Source organism: Numenius arquata, chromosome 3 (assembly GCF_964106895.1).
Source record: "Numenius arquata chromosome 3, bNumArq3.hap1.1, whole genome shotgun sequence".
Classification (NCBI taxonomy): Eukaryota; Metazoa; Chordata; class Aves; order Charadriiformes; family Scolopacidae; genus Numenius; species Numenius arquata.
The window spans coordinates 27,576,384-27,590,761 of NC_133578.1; the positions used below are offsets into that span (position 1 = coordinate 27,576,384).

Below are 14,378 nucleotides of genomic sequence, written 5' to 3' on the forward strand. Positions count from 1 at the left end.
GATTGGGAGAGATTAGGACAAAGAAGAAATGTGTTGCTCTCATTAAGTCAAACTTTTTTTTTTGCAGGGAAAAAATATCACAGATACTCCTTCATAGGTTTTAACTACAAAGCTGGAAAATAAAAGGCTATTTACTGAGCACCATTAAGCTGGTACTTCCATAGGCAGATTGCATTTAAGCAAAAAGTATTGCATGTGCCCGCCTGTCAACGCCAGCTAAACCACCAGAGGACTCTGGTCTTTTTTGCTGTTTGTGCTTAGTAATTCAGCATCTTTTCCTGCAGCTGCTGTAAAAGACCCTTTTAAAAAGCTTGTTTCTCACAGGTGCATGGCTGGTGGCAAGCTTGCCAGGTGAGGGGGGTTCAGTCGAGGCAGCAGCCTGACCCCGCACGGGGGTCCTGCTCCCTCAGGGCAGGCACAGATTGGCTTATTATGCTCACAGGGGCTGGCCCAGCCATGGCCACTGCCAGACGAGGTAGAATCATAGAATGGTTTGGACTGGAAGGGATCTTGAAAATCATCTAGTTTGAACCCCCCCTCCTGCAACGCTGCTATAAGGTCTCCCTGGAGCCTTCTCTTCTCCAGGCTGAACAACCCCAACTCCCTCAGCTTGTCCTCATAGCAGAGGTGCTCCAGCTCTCTGATCATCTTCATGGCCCTTTTCTGGTTTCGCTCCAACATGTCTTTCTTATGTTGAGGGCCCCAGACCCCAGCTAGAGCCAAGGCAGGGAGTGTGGCACAGGGCTCCCGCTGCAGAGACCTTGGCAGGCATCTCAGGCAAGCAGGAGACAGTGGCTGAAATCACTCTCTGTCCCTGACAGTGAAAGCGGCCTTTTGTGTGACACCTCCTTCCCAGACAAAGTGAATCGTCTTTTGCTGGGTTTTCAGTGGATTCTGGTTGCTTGAGTACACCCTGAAGCAAATGGTAAAGGCTTCAAGTGCATCTAATATTTTAACAGGCCTTGTTTGGTACTCCTGGGCTCCCTGCAGACATCTGCCCAAGCAGAGACTTATCTGATTTCATACCCCCGAAAACAAGACAGAAAGTTCATAGAATCATTGAATGGTTTGGGTTGAAAGGGACCTTGAAGATCATCTAGTTCCAACCTCCCTGCCATGGGCAAGGACACCTTCCAATAGATCAGGTTGCTCAGAACCCCATCCAACCTGGCCGTGAACACCTCCAGGGATGGGGCACCCACAACTTATGTCAGCCACCTGTACCAGTGTCACCCTGACAGTAAAGCATTTCTTCCTAATATCTACTCTAAATAGTAGACTACTACTACTACTCTTTCAGCTACTCTACTCTTTCAGCTGTGTGTGCCCACCCAAGATACTTGTCTACTTGTGCCTTCCCTCTTCCCAGTACTCCAGTTCCTCGAGGAGAAACCATCACAAATACTCTCCTGCCTGCTCTGCAACGCGTTTTGATTTGGAAACATCCTTTGCATGCCCACCGCTGAGCCCAGCACGGCCCACCCTTCCCCCCAGCGCGGGCGCCGCAGAGCCCCCTCCCTGGGGACCCCAGCCCTCCCGCCCCCGCACCGGCCGGCCCGAAATCCCGATTCTCCCGCATCCCTGCCCGGAGGCGGCTCCGCCCGGGCGGTGCGGGCTGCGCGGGCGGCCGCGGCGGGAGGCGAGAGGGGCCGCCGGCCCCGCTGCCATCACGTGGCCGCCGAGTTTTCTCCCCGCAGCGGTATGAGGAAGTCAGAGCCAGAGCCGGAGCCGCCGCCGTCCGCAGCCCGGGCGGGCGCAGCCTCCGCCGCCGCCGCCTCCCCGCGGCGCGATATGTAAGTGAGCACCCGCGGGCAGGCACCGGGCCGGGCGGACCCCAGCCCGGCCCCCTGCGTGGCGGGCGGCAGCAGCGGCAGCCGGGCCGGGGCTAGCACCTGCGGGACCGGGAGCGGCCGTAAAGGGGCGATCCGGGGGGGGCCGCCGGCGGCGGTGAGTGGGTCTGGGGGCGGTCCGGGGTGTGATCGCGTGTGGGCGCGGGGCGGGGCGGCGGGAGCTCCCGCGGGGCTGCGCGGACGGCGGCCCCGCGCCCCCCGGCGGCCCGTCCCCGGTCGCGGCCCCCGGACGGACGGGCGGCACGGCTCCCCTTCCCTTCCTTCCCCCGGCAGGCTGGCTCTCTCCGGCACTCGCCTCCCGGCGTGAAGCCCCCGCCGGCGCCGCCGTCCCGATGGAGGAGCCCCCGGTGGCGGAGGAGTGGCAAGGGGCGACCCAGAAGAGGAAGGCCTGGGCCAAGAGCCGGGACTCCTGGCAGGCGTCGGAAGCGGAGGATTTCTCGGCAGCGGCGGCGGCGCTGGCCCGCGGCGAGGAGGAGGAGGAGGAAGAAGAAGAGGAAGAGGAGGAGGAGGAGGATCTCGCCGGCGGAGAGCTGCCGCTGGCCGCAGAAGCAGGTCAGTGCCGGGGGGGCTGCGGGGCAGGGGCCTCAGCCCGCGGGCCCCTGGGACCCCCGGGAGCTCCGCGGGCTGGTAGTGGGGGTGGTGTCGGGGGTCCGCCGCTGACGGACGGGCTGTTACTGACTGTCGGCTTTTCTCTCCTGCCCTGCCCTTAAGGCCACAGCGTTCCCAACGAGAAGATCGCGATATGGCTGAAGGACTGCAGGTGGGTGCTCCCGCCGAGCCAGCCCCTGCCCCCGCCGCCCCACTCCGGCCGCTGCCGGTGGGTGGCTGCAGATGCGGGGCCAGAGCCCACGGCCCCACGGTCCCCCACGGGGCTAGAGAGCCCGCAGCCCCACGGTTCCCCACGCAGGGTGGCAGGCCGGGCAGCTCCCACGTAGTGGAGGGGAGGAAATCTCGTCAGTGTCTTCTCCTGTGGGTTCGCGTGGGCATCTCTACATTCTGGAGCAGTGTCTGCTATCAGCAATGCCACGAGCCTTCCTGGGGTACCCTTCGGTATTGTATGGGCTATGCCTTCTGCTTACAAGGGGAGCAGTAGTGCATGTACGTATGGCTAGAGAAGAGCTGGCTCTTGGCTCCTTTACCTCCTTGGTGCCTTTCTAATGAGGGTGAAGACTTTCAACCACTGAGGGAGGAACTCAGTTGAGGGAAGGCAGCGGTTTTCTGGAAGCTGCTCCCTTTCTCACCAAGGGGCTTCAGTTTACAGTCGCCCCGTTTCCTTGCCTGGCTTTTGCTGCAGATTTAAGGACACAGAGCTTACACAGCAGTGGCCACTGTGCTTAGGGGTCTTCAGGAGTGATGGCACAATTTAGACTAACTTGATTTATCCAGGTCTCTCTCAATGTCCTGTCGCCCTTAACTTGGGATGTGGTATATATATTCTGTGCTTCTGTTATAAAATTCTTTCTTCGCGTTGGGAAGAGGCTGACAGCATTAGTTTTTCATCATCCGTAGTCACATAAAAGCATAAATGCTACATCCAGTAGCAGCTGCTTTTGTCCCGTCTTTTTCTTCATTCAATCCTAGCAGCCCTTGGAGCCAGAGTTGTTGGGGGGAATGTAACAATTAGCTTTCCAGTAGTTAACAACGACTTTTCAAGACCTCCCCTACTTGATATTTCTGGTTTCCCTCTCCTTTTGAGAGCCGCTATGTTAAGACAAAAAATTACCTCTGAGATTAGCTGTGCCTTTGTGATCTTTTGATCCAATAAGTGGCTGAGCTGAGCTTACTCCTGTAACTGAAGCATGGATTGCTTTATAGATGCAGGGTCCTCGGTAGTTTTCTCTGGATATCCGCAAGCTGTGCCTTGAAGGGGGCGTTTGCTGCTAGAGGCTTGAAATCATACTCTATCCCTAAAATATGATGTTCGGACCTGACAGGCCATTCTTCCAGAATGCCAAAACAGTAGAAGGTTTTTCTGACTTTACCTGAAGTCTGGTGTCCTGTTGGTGTGGCAAAGTATATCCTTAAAAACAAGTGTTACAAATTTTGTGCTTTATTATAAGTATTTTTTTGAGCAGGGAGGGGAAAAAATGGAGGAGTGGAGGGGGAAGAGGCCCCTGAGAGAGAAATTCTTCCTAATGCTGCAGTGCCACTTCTCTCCATATCTGCAGGATTTCTGTCTAGAACCTTCCCTGGCCCCATCACCCTTACCATTTCCATACAGAATTTTAAGTAATAGCACAAAACTGCAAACTGACAATGTGAACATCTAATAGATGGTCACAAATCTTGAATAATAACACAAAGCTTGCATTTTTATTCGTGTGCTCCAGTAACTATCTGTTTTAAAACTGGCACCAAATGCTTCTGTGGAATGTGTTTGGATCTCTGGCAGTTGATTCCCAAAATACAGTTGATTCCCAAAATCATATTTTGCACTCTATTTCCATATTTTGCACATAAGGAAATTAAGCACAAGTTTACCCTCTTGCTAAGGCATAGATGCAAATTTAGTTAATGCATGTTTGTGAAACCCATTGTGGCCCTTCCACAGAAGTTTTTTAAAGTATAGCTATTTACTGTTATAAATCTTTTCAGAAGAATCTTGTGTTCTCAACCTGCACTGTTATAAAGTGACTGTGTGTATAGAAACCCTGAACTGATTGTCTCTTGATAACAATGTATATAGGAAGAGAGAACAGCGTAACAGATGACAGAATAGCCCTACAGACACAGCAGTGTGTTGTTTAAAAAAGAATACTTAAAACAACAATTGTTGTGAAATTTGCAGTTGTTGTCCTCTCTAATAATTCTTATTTGCTTAATAACACTGCTTTTGCTGTGGAGCTTTGATTGCTACAAAGTGCAGACTGAGATTCTGCTTCTGGTCTATCACACAATCTCATTCTTACAAGATAGCTCTGTTGCAAAAATATAACCATTACTACAAGTGAACATTCAGTTCCAAAAATAAAGTATTTTCTCTGTTGTGTATTTTCTAAAAGCAGTCCTTCCCATTTTGTCTGAGTTTCTATAAGCTTTTGTGAACTGTACATTAGAAGAAAATTGGCACTTTTCAAATCTCATTTTCTGTTTTGAGTTGGCAGCAGCACAAAAAACTTAGTATCAACCCACTGCATAAGTAGATCTGCTTATAAGATTTATTCCTTTGTTTGTTTCCAAAAGCATCAACAGTGTTATAATGGGGATAAAAAGAATTACTAGCTGTCCCTTGATATTCGTGTTAGCGGTTTGGGGCTCTTATTACTTGGCATCTCTGTTTCACATCTGCTTTGGAGAAGAGCAGAGGGTTCCTAATATCCCATGCTATTTAACTGGGTAGACACTTTTTAAAAATTATTATTTTAAAAAAAACCCCAAACAGCAAAACAAAACAAAAAAAAGAAACGTGTGTCTCACTGTGATAAGAATTATGGAGGCTTAAGAAATGTCAGATGTTACCCAGAGTTTCTGGTTCACTGATATTTTGGAAATTGCATGCCTTTGAGAAAGGCATCCTTTGCTCTCTCCCCAGTATTTTGAGAAGGCATTTTGAAGTAGTAAGAAAGCTTACAAAGGTTTTCAGTTTTAACTCTTGTAAGACAGGAAGCACAAGTATTTGTATTATACTGAGAGAAAAGAAGAAATTTTTGACAACTCTTTGGTGGTGTTGTTTTTTTTTTGATTCAGTGTATTTAAATTCTGCTAGTAATACAGGGCTTGCAGGAGGTATTTAGGAGACATCTTTAGATGCACAGGAAGCAAGTTCTTGAAATGCCTCAGAAAGAAAAGATTTTTTTGCTTCAAGTTTAAAATAAACATGGCTCCTACCCAATTAAGGCTTTAAAAGCTGAGGTTTAAACACTTCTACAGCACAGTGCAAAATCCTTGTCCTGTTCCTGAAGACCACCCTGCCACAACTGGTAGCCAAGAAAATCAGCCTCTGGGATGAGAGGAGGCCTTGAGGCTGCATATGGTCCTCTTCCCTGCTCAGTGCCCGTGTCAATGTGGGCATTGAGAGTTCAATCAGTTCTCTTGTATTCCGGTACTGAGACAAGTTATTGCCATATATGTTAAAATGCAATAACAAATGGCAAAACCCTAGGATCCCTTGATCCAGGCACACGCATGCTTACTTGCTCTTTGCTCTGGCTGCCCTCTGGTTGCTGTTGGCCTCCCTGCGCTGCTCCTCCCCGGCCACCATGTGAAGGCTGCTGGGATGTGCTGTGGACCTGCCATGATGCACCTCCAGCAGGGAGACCTGGTCCTGAGCGACCAGGCCGTGGAAGGGTCCCCCAGCCCTAACCTTCCCAAGGGCACAGAGCTGCTCTGAGACAGAGCCAGTCAAGCTGGCTCGTGGGCTTTGCTGGTGTAAAACAGCCTGGCACAGAAAGCAGAGCTGTCCATGCTGTCATCCGAGAGGATTTTTGCGTGGATACTTGTTCCTTGTTTAAACTCGTGTTGCGTCTAGTTCTTAAATGCAAATTTTTCAAAGGCAGGGGGTGTGAAGGCAGCTGTGCCTGTGTGCAGCAGTGCAAGCAGGGCAGCAGATGTGTGGTTGACAGGGCTGCTTTGACTTCTGGTAGCTGCTAACATGCTGTAGAGGTGACGGACTTAATTTCTGAAAGAAAATGCCAGCTTCGATGGTTGCTTTCCCGATTTTCTGCCAGCCGGTGTGTGCAGCACTGACCTTGGCTGTCAAAGTCACTGTCAGCACATTTCTGCATTGAAAAGTAGAGACCTGGAAGTAGCTACTGGGGAACGAGAGGGAAAAGGATGGGAGCGTACCCATCAAAGCCAGAGAGTAAACAACTGGCATAGTTATTACCTCAGAACATAAGGCTTGTTGTAGCGTGACAGGTTTAGACAATAGGCCCTAAGTTTTTTCAAACCCTGACAAGACAGACACACAGAAACTCAGGAGATCTGAGTCTCGGCGGAGTCTGTCCTGTCACCCGGAACAGACTCATGCACCTGTATGCTCCGGCTGTTTCCCTTGGCCTCTCACCACGGTGGGGCTTTGCTTTGCTTTGCAAAAGGCATATCGGAGTGAGTTTGCTCCCTATCAGCAGGCCAGACGTGGAAAGAGTGAACTCTTTTCAGAGTGGAAAGAAAAAACAGGTTGTGAAGTGTAAGGTCTGTTAGAAAGCAGATGCAAACTTTCGTTGCTTAATTTGGCCATGGCACCAAAACAAATATTGTATCAGAGCACTGTTTACTTTCAAGTCTTTGGGCAGGTTTATGCATTTCTCTAATTAAAAACCTGAATGAAACATACATAATATAGTCATATAAATCATCTACTTTTCACTTCTTTATGAGTATTATATTTCTGAATTTGTTTTGGGCTTTGAGAGTTAATGCTGTGCTACTTAATAGTGACAGGCCTTTGGTTAAACATGTCTCAGAGACAAGATGTGGAAACATCCAGCTAGTGTCAACAAGTGTAGCATGAACCCAGAGAGGGATTGGACCTGTCATTTGTGCGTTTTCTGCTGCTGCTTTTGGGCATCATGAGGTTCAGCAGATGCCCTGCCCTTCAGGGAGCAGCAACAGGAGGGATCAGCCAAATAAGAGCCAATGTCAAGAGTCTATGAAGTATCAGAACTGGCAAGCGACAGCTAACATAGCTGTCAAGATTGTTATCTTGTTCCTGATCCCAAATACAGCTTTTCACCCATCTCTCCAAGAATTTTTGTATGTGTAGAAAAATGGCAACAGTTTTTGTCATATACGTGAGTTTGAATTAGTGCATTCAAAATCCCATCCTCATTTTTTCTAGGTGTTTTGCTGAGAAGCCCGTGATTTTCCTCGACAGAGGGCTGCTGACCCCAAAGCTCTGTCACAAACTGGTGTCTGAGCTATGCAGTTATTATTAACCTGTTCTGTTGTTTTTCCCTACAAGGCGTATTTGTTCAGAGGGCTGGGGATTGTTTAGGAAGTTATTGCCAGTCCTCAGATGTTTGTGCTTTCTGGGGGCGGAGGGAGGGACAACTGCTGCTATCACAAGCTTGTTACACGCTGTAAGGAAGGACATGAAGCAGCAAGTTTTTAAAGTAGTACTAATCCCTTCTATGGTTTCAGAACGCCTCTGGGAGCCTCCCTGGATGAGCAAAGCATTCCTCTGTTGAAGGGTAAGGAAAGGCTTTACCTACTGAAACCTCTTTTCCTGGGAACGGTGCTTTCATGGATGTTCACCTGAGACCTCGGCTCTTTAACACAAAGCACAGCCTAGTCAGTGCTGCTGAATTCTCACTGTGAAGCAGTTGTGCCCGAGAAACTAGAGAAGGGGGAAAAGATCCTGAATAAGTCTTTCTGGAGAGTTTAGTAAGCCCTAAAAAAACCCACAAAATGTGTAGCACAGGGAGGTTGTAATTTCCTCTCCAAGCTGGCGAGCATTAGGCAGTCTCTGCCTCTAATAACTCCAGTTGCCACACCTGAAAATTTTACTATATGAGCAGGTCTGAATACTAAAGTTCAAAGTACAGTGAGAATGTGCAGGTAGTGACAGGGTGCAGAGGAATTACTTGCTGTGCCTGGAGTCTTTACTTCAACTCTTAATCCGGTACAGGGAGAGAGAGGGGAATGCCTAAACTGGACTCAGACTCTGGATCCCCCTGGTAAGATGTCCGGAGGATAGATAACGTAGCAGCAGAAGGTACAGATGTGTTGGGTGGTACCTCCAGGTTTACCACTTGCAGTTAATTTGCTTGCAGGTTGACTCAGGGATGTTTCTGAGCACAAAACTAAAGCAGTGTTGTAGTCGTTCTCTTTCAAAATAATTTTTCTATCTTCTCAAATGTAACTTCTCACTTCCTAGTGCGTTTTTAGTATATGAGTAACACAGGGATTGTAAATATAGTTTGGTTATATCCTGTTGTATCAAGTGAAGTGTCTTGCTAATATCTTTAGTTAAGCTCTTGGAAAGAAAACGCTGCAGCATTTTGGTTGCTGAACTGCTCACTGTACGTTTTCAGGCATGCTGGTGAGAAATGGAGGAAGTTTTGAAGATGACTTATCCCTGGGAGCTGAAGGTGGGTGTGGCAGGATTATGACTCTCTTTTTAGAAAAAAAAATGAAAAGTGTTCAGCCATCTGATTTTTATTTTGAAAGACAGCATTTCCTTTCTGGTCAAAGGCAGTTAGTTGATAAAGCTGGCTAGAAAACCAGCATGAAGCACACTTTTCTAAATGGAGGAAGATTTGCCTTTTGAGTCTAATAGACTGTTGCTGGTGTTAAACATTCTGGTCTAACCCAAAGGTCAGAAGCAACCCTGAATTTGCTTCTACCTTCTCATTCTAATGCCCACGGCAGCAGCACAGCCTGGAGCACTCACTGAAGCTGTGAGAAAGTGGTTTCTTGCACTTCTTGTCCATGGGTTACTCTTGGCAGCCGTGCATGCCCCACTTCCACTGAATCCCCTGGGAGTGGCATGTGCAGGCTTTTGAAAGGAGGAATGAAATTCTGTCAGCCAAGAGGCAAATCCATTAAGGGACTAGGCGCTTTTAAAAATTAAAAGAACTAAAGCTGAGTAAGTATTTTGGATCAGCCACGATATGCACTTTGCTGTCACTAGCTGCTTGCCTTTTCTTTCTCTTCCCTTTTTTAAAGGGAAGGAGATGTGGCTGTTCATGGACTTCTTTGTTAGAAAAAGACTTTTCACCTCTCTGTTGATCATATGTTAGAGGTGTCCATAAACAAACATACGAACAAAAGCACTGTGGATCCTGTTCAAAAAGCAGCATCCTGAAATAAAGTAGCAAAAAACGGTCTCACCGACTGGGTCCAGGGGTTATCTACAGGATAGGAGATATAAAGCAATGTTTATTTTCAGTCTTAAAAAGAAAAAAAAAAAGGCAAACCCGCTCACCCCCTTCAGCTCTTAATGTTTTTGAACTACAGCTTTTGCAACTTGTATGGTAGAAAGCCCTTTTTTCCACAGCAGTCTTGCTAGTGGTGTCAAAGTAGTGGGACAGGGCCTGGAGGAAGGAAATAGCTTTAGTTTTTAAAGATTCAAGACTTTCAAGGAAAACAGTTGATCTGATAATGACCTTAATCTGATAACGATGGAGAAGCAGTAAATGAGTTTCTTACTGCAATAAATTAAATAGGATTAAATTTTCCTTCTGACAGTCTTTTCTGCTTGTTAGGTTGCCTGCAGTACACAGATTTCCTAGGAAGAGTTTCTGTGTAACGATAATCCAAGCTCTGAGCGTATGACCAAGAATACAAGAGTCATCATGTCCCTTTTTTCTTTTCAATTTTTTCTCCTTATCATTCCCAAAGATTTCTGGTTTTTATGAACCTTTAGCGTGATTCAGGTAGAAGGTCGTTTCGCTCCTTTTCAGATTACAAAGGTCCCAATACTAGAATCATAGGTTGATTTTCCTGGTTAAGGATGCATGTGTTTCTGCTGGGCTTTGCTTCCCATCTGAGAACAAGGGGACAACAGAGCTGCTTGGAGCGGCGCTGCCTGCCCTGCCAGACAGACAGCCCCTTTGAGGCTGGTATGAATGGACTGCCCTTGTGCATCCCTGACTGCCTGAGTCCAGAGACAAGCCAGAGCTCTGTGTGAATCGTTTGGAGGGCATGGGCAGGGTCCTGTAACCCCAGCCTCCCACTCAGCTGTTAAAATCTGTGGTTTAGCTGTTCAAACAAGTCACCAGCTAATCCATATAGAGAGGCTTACCATCATATTATAGGCAAGAATATTTAAAAAAAAAAAAAAAGGGATGTGGTATCTGCATTTTGGCAATAGGCTAATATTGGCCACAAATGAGCCCTAATCCTAACATCACTAATAATATCCTTTGTGAATATTATTTATTATATTATTATTTCTGAAAAGAAGAGAGAGGCTGTGAGGTTTCCATGCTTTGCTCTCAGTTGCTGAGTGTATCCCGCAAGCACAGCAAATCGAGATATGGGGCTTTCCTGGCAGCACATTTGACATTACTTTGCTCTTTTCATAGTTGATTCTGAGGGCTGCTATAACATATGCATGCTCTTTGCCTGTCTCCTGGGGCAAGTTTATTAAACTTGAGTTGCCTCTTGGGAAACCCATAATTTAAGGCTGGGGCTCAACCCTCTGGCTTGACAGGGTGTTGATTTTCTGAAGGAATAATGCTGCCTGGGATGTTCCCGTGTGGAGCTGGGCCAGTCCAGCTGCAGAAAGCCCTGACTTCCCTGCCGGAGGCTGGTGACCAGGTGCTCAGTACCTGGCGGCCAGCCTCCCTCCAGAGCCCTCTTGACTCCAAGTGTGGCCTCTGGTCCCATCAGCACCACAGGCTTCACCTAGTTGTCCATGGATTGCACAGCACAGGCAGCTGAGAGCGGTCCGTGCTGATGAAACGACTAATGACTGTAGTCTCAGTACCTGGCCGTAGGGGCCAGCTGCCTTTCTTATGTTCTTTACTTTCTCTACCAGAGCAATCCTCGTGTGCCCGCTTCTCCTCCTCCCCTTCCTACCCAGGAACAGCCCTGCAGCTGGTAATCGTGTCTTCAATTGCAAAGCAATAAATGGTTTATGTAACAATTACTAGCTTACCGCACGTTAAATTTCAAGTTAATGTGATTAATGACAGTGTGTAAACATTAGTCCAAGGGAGATTTTATTTTAAACAGAGCCTGAATAAACCAGATTATCTTTATATCAGCTCTACACTAGAAACCCTTGACAATCACATTTATATGGGAAGAGAAAAATCTGGCTTATGCAGGGGTATTGGTAAACATGCTCGCTGCCTGCTTCTTCATAGCAGTTGTGGGCAGTGTAATTCTGAAGAGGTCTGTGTGTAACTTCTTCTCATTTCTCCACAGCTAATCATCTACGGAGTGACACCCAAATGGAAACATGGTAAACATTTTTTTTTTTTTTGTTTACTTCAGAGAAATATTTATACTAGAGGGCAGGAGGGAGAGGGGGCAGTGGAGTTGCGGAGGATGCCTCAGAGCTAAAGCTCTTTTGCTTGTGTCTTTTAACGTGAGAGGGAAGGAGAAGATCCAGGTAACACAGAAACAGTCATTAGGAGATGCAAAAAAAAATTGCAGATTTGTATTCTTCCAGCAGACCTGATGTAGATTTTGGGGTAGCCATAGGAAAACAGAGAAATAGCAAATAGTAACTAAGTATGATTTACTTTCTTTGCCTCAGATCCCTCACCATTTCAGAAATTTCAAGGGAAAATTAGTTTTATCTTTCAGAGCAGATGTCCTTTGGGAGTAGGGGGAAAAAAAGACTTTGAGAGAGGAGAGGCTCCTGCTTTACAGGGAGAACTTCTAAATAAAATGTGCTGAAACTAAAAACCCATTGAGACTTCAGCAAATGCCAGCACAGCCCATGTGGGCAACATCCTCACCACTCCTCCTCAGCCAGGCTCCGTAAATGTGTTTTTAGGTGAATCCTCTGTCGTCTTTGGTTTCTCAGTGGTTGTTCTGGTGTGTGTGTGCTAGGATTTGTACAGTAAAATTGACCCTGAGAAAGTCTGTCCCCCAGAGCGATTGGCAGTGACAGTATGTTTGAGCCTAAGGTACCACCTAATGCTGAGGCGGCTTCTCCAGATGCAGGGAGAAAATAGTTTGGGATTGGGAAAGAAACTGGCCAGCAGTATGAGTTGGAGCTCATCTTGCTCCCTTTCCTCCAGCCTGGAGCCTCTTCAGCTTCCCCGGCTGCTGCCAGGGCAGCATACAGCCTTGGGCTGCTGGTGGGTGGCAGCTGGGAGTGAAGGGGAGGTGGGTGCCTGAGGCATGGAGGGGTGGCCCTGCCATGGAGAGGTGGTCCTGCTGGAGGAGGCAGCGGCATGGGGAAGGCAGGGAAAGGCAGGGCAGGGCGCTCACCCGAGGCTGGGCTTCCTTGCTGGAGGAGGTTGGGATTGGGGAGGGTGGGGGCAGCAAAGGGAGATCAGGGATTTGTTTTCTCAGCTTGCATTTGCCTTCAAATTCTTACCGTCTACGTACATTTTTACTGAGGCGTCCCAGGGTTTGCTTTTGTTATTGTATTTCAATAAATGACATGGCTAATATAAACCAGATAACACCGAAGGGGAAAAGAGAAATTCAGCAGTGCTGGCGGCTTCGCTCTCCTGCAAGAGAGAGAGTCGAGTCGGCGAACGAAAGGGGCTTAGCGCCGGGGTCTTCTCTGTTTGTGTTGACAGCAATGGTGTGCTGGCAAAGGAGAGGAGGCTGCAGTTCCACCAGAAGGGGAGAAGTATGAACTCCTCCGGGTCTGGAAAAAGCAGTGCGACTGTTTCAAGGTAAAAGAGTACTATGCTTTGAAGGTCATGGCACAGTTCAGTGGAATTTGGCTGCATTTTGCTGGCAAAACTTACATCTTCTGTTCCTCAGTTAAATGGACTTGGCTTGATTTATGTGCATTGTTGCATTTAGTAGCCGAGAAGGGAATTTTCATTTGGTTGCTTGAAAAACTGCTATTTGTTTTCAGTTGTGGTTTGCAGTGAATACTAACAAATGGGCCTAAACATTAGAAACATCTGAAATTTTAATGATATTTTAAAATACAAGCTCTGCACAATAAGGGCTGATGTTAAAAATTACAGGATTGGATGTGAGATTTGTCCGGGCCGATGGCTCTGCTGATGGGAACCAAAACTTCAGATGCAGAGATCTCCACAATTATTTCCTAAACTAGGCTGAGGGGTAGGAGTCAAAAGTTCAATAGATCGAGATGGCTACTGGGCTGAATTAGCAGTTGGACAGAAGGGACTGGGTCTTAAAAGGAGACAAGTAGACAGTAAACATCTTTTCATTTGTCTAGTGTTTCTGAATTACTGGAGCTTTATGAGGAAGATCCTGAAGAAGTGCTCTATAACCTTGGGTTTGGAAGAGATGAACCAGATATTGCTTCAAAAATTCCAGCAAGATTTTTTAATTCATCATCATTTGCCAGAGGAATAGATATCAAAGTGTTTTTGAATGCCCAAATACAGCGCATGGAAGTGGAAAATCCAAATTTTGCTTTAACAAGTAAGTATGGTTTTGAAGCAAATTTTTTTTTCACTTTTTTGCACTATGTAAACAACTCCAAAAGAACGTGTATATCTAATATTCTGGCAACCCCCCTTTACAGCCTAAAGGCCAAATTCCATTCAGAATCCATACTAAAACTCTTGCTTGGTCTTAAATACGGCAGGAGGTGACCATCAAGTGTTGTATGCCTTGGGGTACGGGGAAGAGGTTTATAATGGGGGAGGGAAATGAAAGGCATCCTGTAAGATATACCGCTTTCTGGTTTGTATCGTTCCTGCCTCTTGCTCCTAAGCTTGTCTTCTGTTGTAGCTTTAGATCGCTGAAACAAATAGCAATATCTGTTTCTTGTGTTCTTCAGTATCGGGGTGGGATTTTTGAAAGCTGTCAGCAGTGACCTACTTCTGTCATTGTTGAAATCTGGGCCAGTATTTCTATTGACTTGGGCAGGAGCTTTGTTAGGTCCGTAACGAGCCTTGCTGAAATGAGGGCATAGCTGAAATGTCCTCCTGTAGTTGTAGATGGAGAGCGCAATGCGAGTAACCCTTT

At 47.2% G+C, this 14,378-nt stretch overlaps 1 protein-coding gene across 1 annotated transcript in view; it reads left to right on the forward strand.

The window, feature by feature from the left end:
* The first annotated feature begins 1,671 nt into the window (after positions 1 to 1,671).
* ITPRID2 (ITPR interacting domain containing 2) overlaps positions 1,672 to 14,378 on the forward strand; it is a 42,911-nt gene continuing 30,204 nt past the window's right edge. The window contains exons 1-8 of the mRNA XM_074145119.1: positions 1,672 to 1,793; positions 2,124 to 2,402; positions 2,562 to 2,610; positions 7,932 to 7,981; positions 8,825 to 8,881; positions 11,667 to 11,703; positions 13,001 to 13,099; positions 13,621 to 13,829. Of these exons, the coding sequence (XP_074001220.1) occupies positions 2,183 to 2,402; positions 2,562 to 2,610; positions 7,932 to 7,981; positions 8,825 to 8,881; positions 11,667 to 11,703; positions 13,001 to 13,099; positions 13,621 to 13,829 (721 nt within the window). The 5' untranslated portion in view covers positions 1,672 to 1,793; positions 2,124 to 2,182. The remainder of the gene's footprint in view (positions 1,794 to 2,123; positions 2,403 to 2,561; positions 2,611 to 7,931; positions 7,982 to 8,824; positions 8,882 to 11,666; positions 11,704 to 13,000; positions 13,100 to 13,620; positions 13,830 to 14,378) is intronic.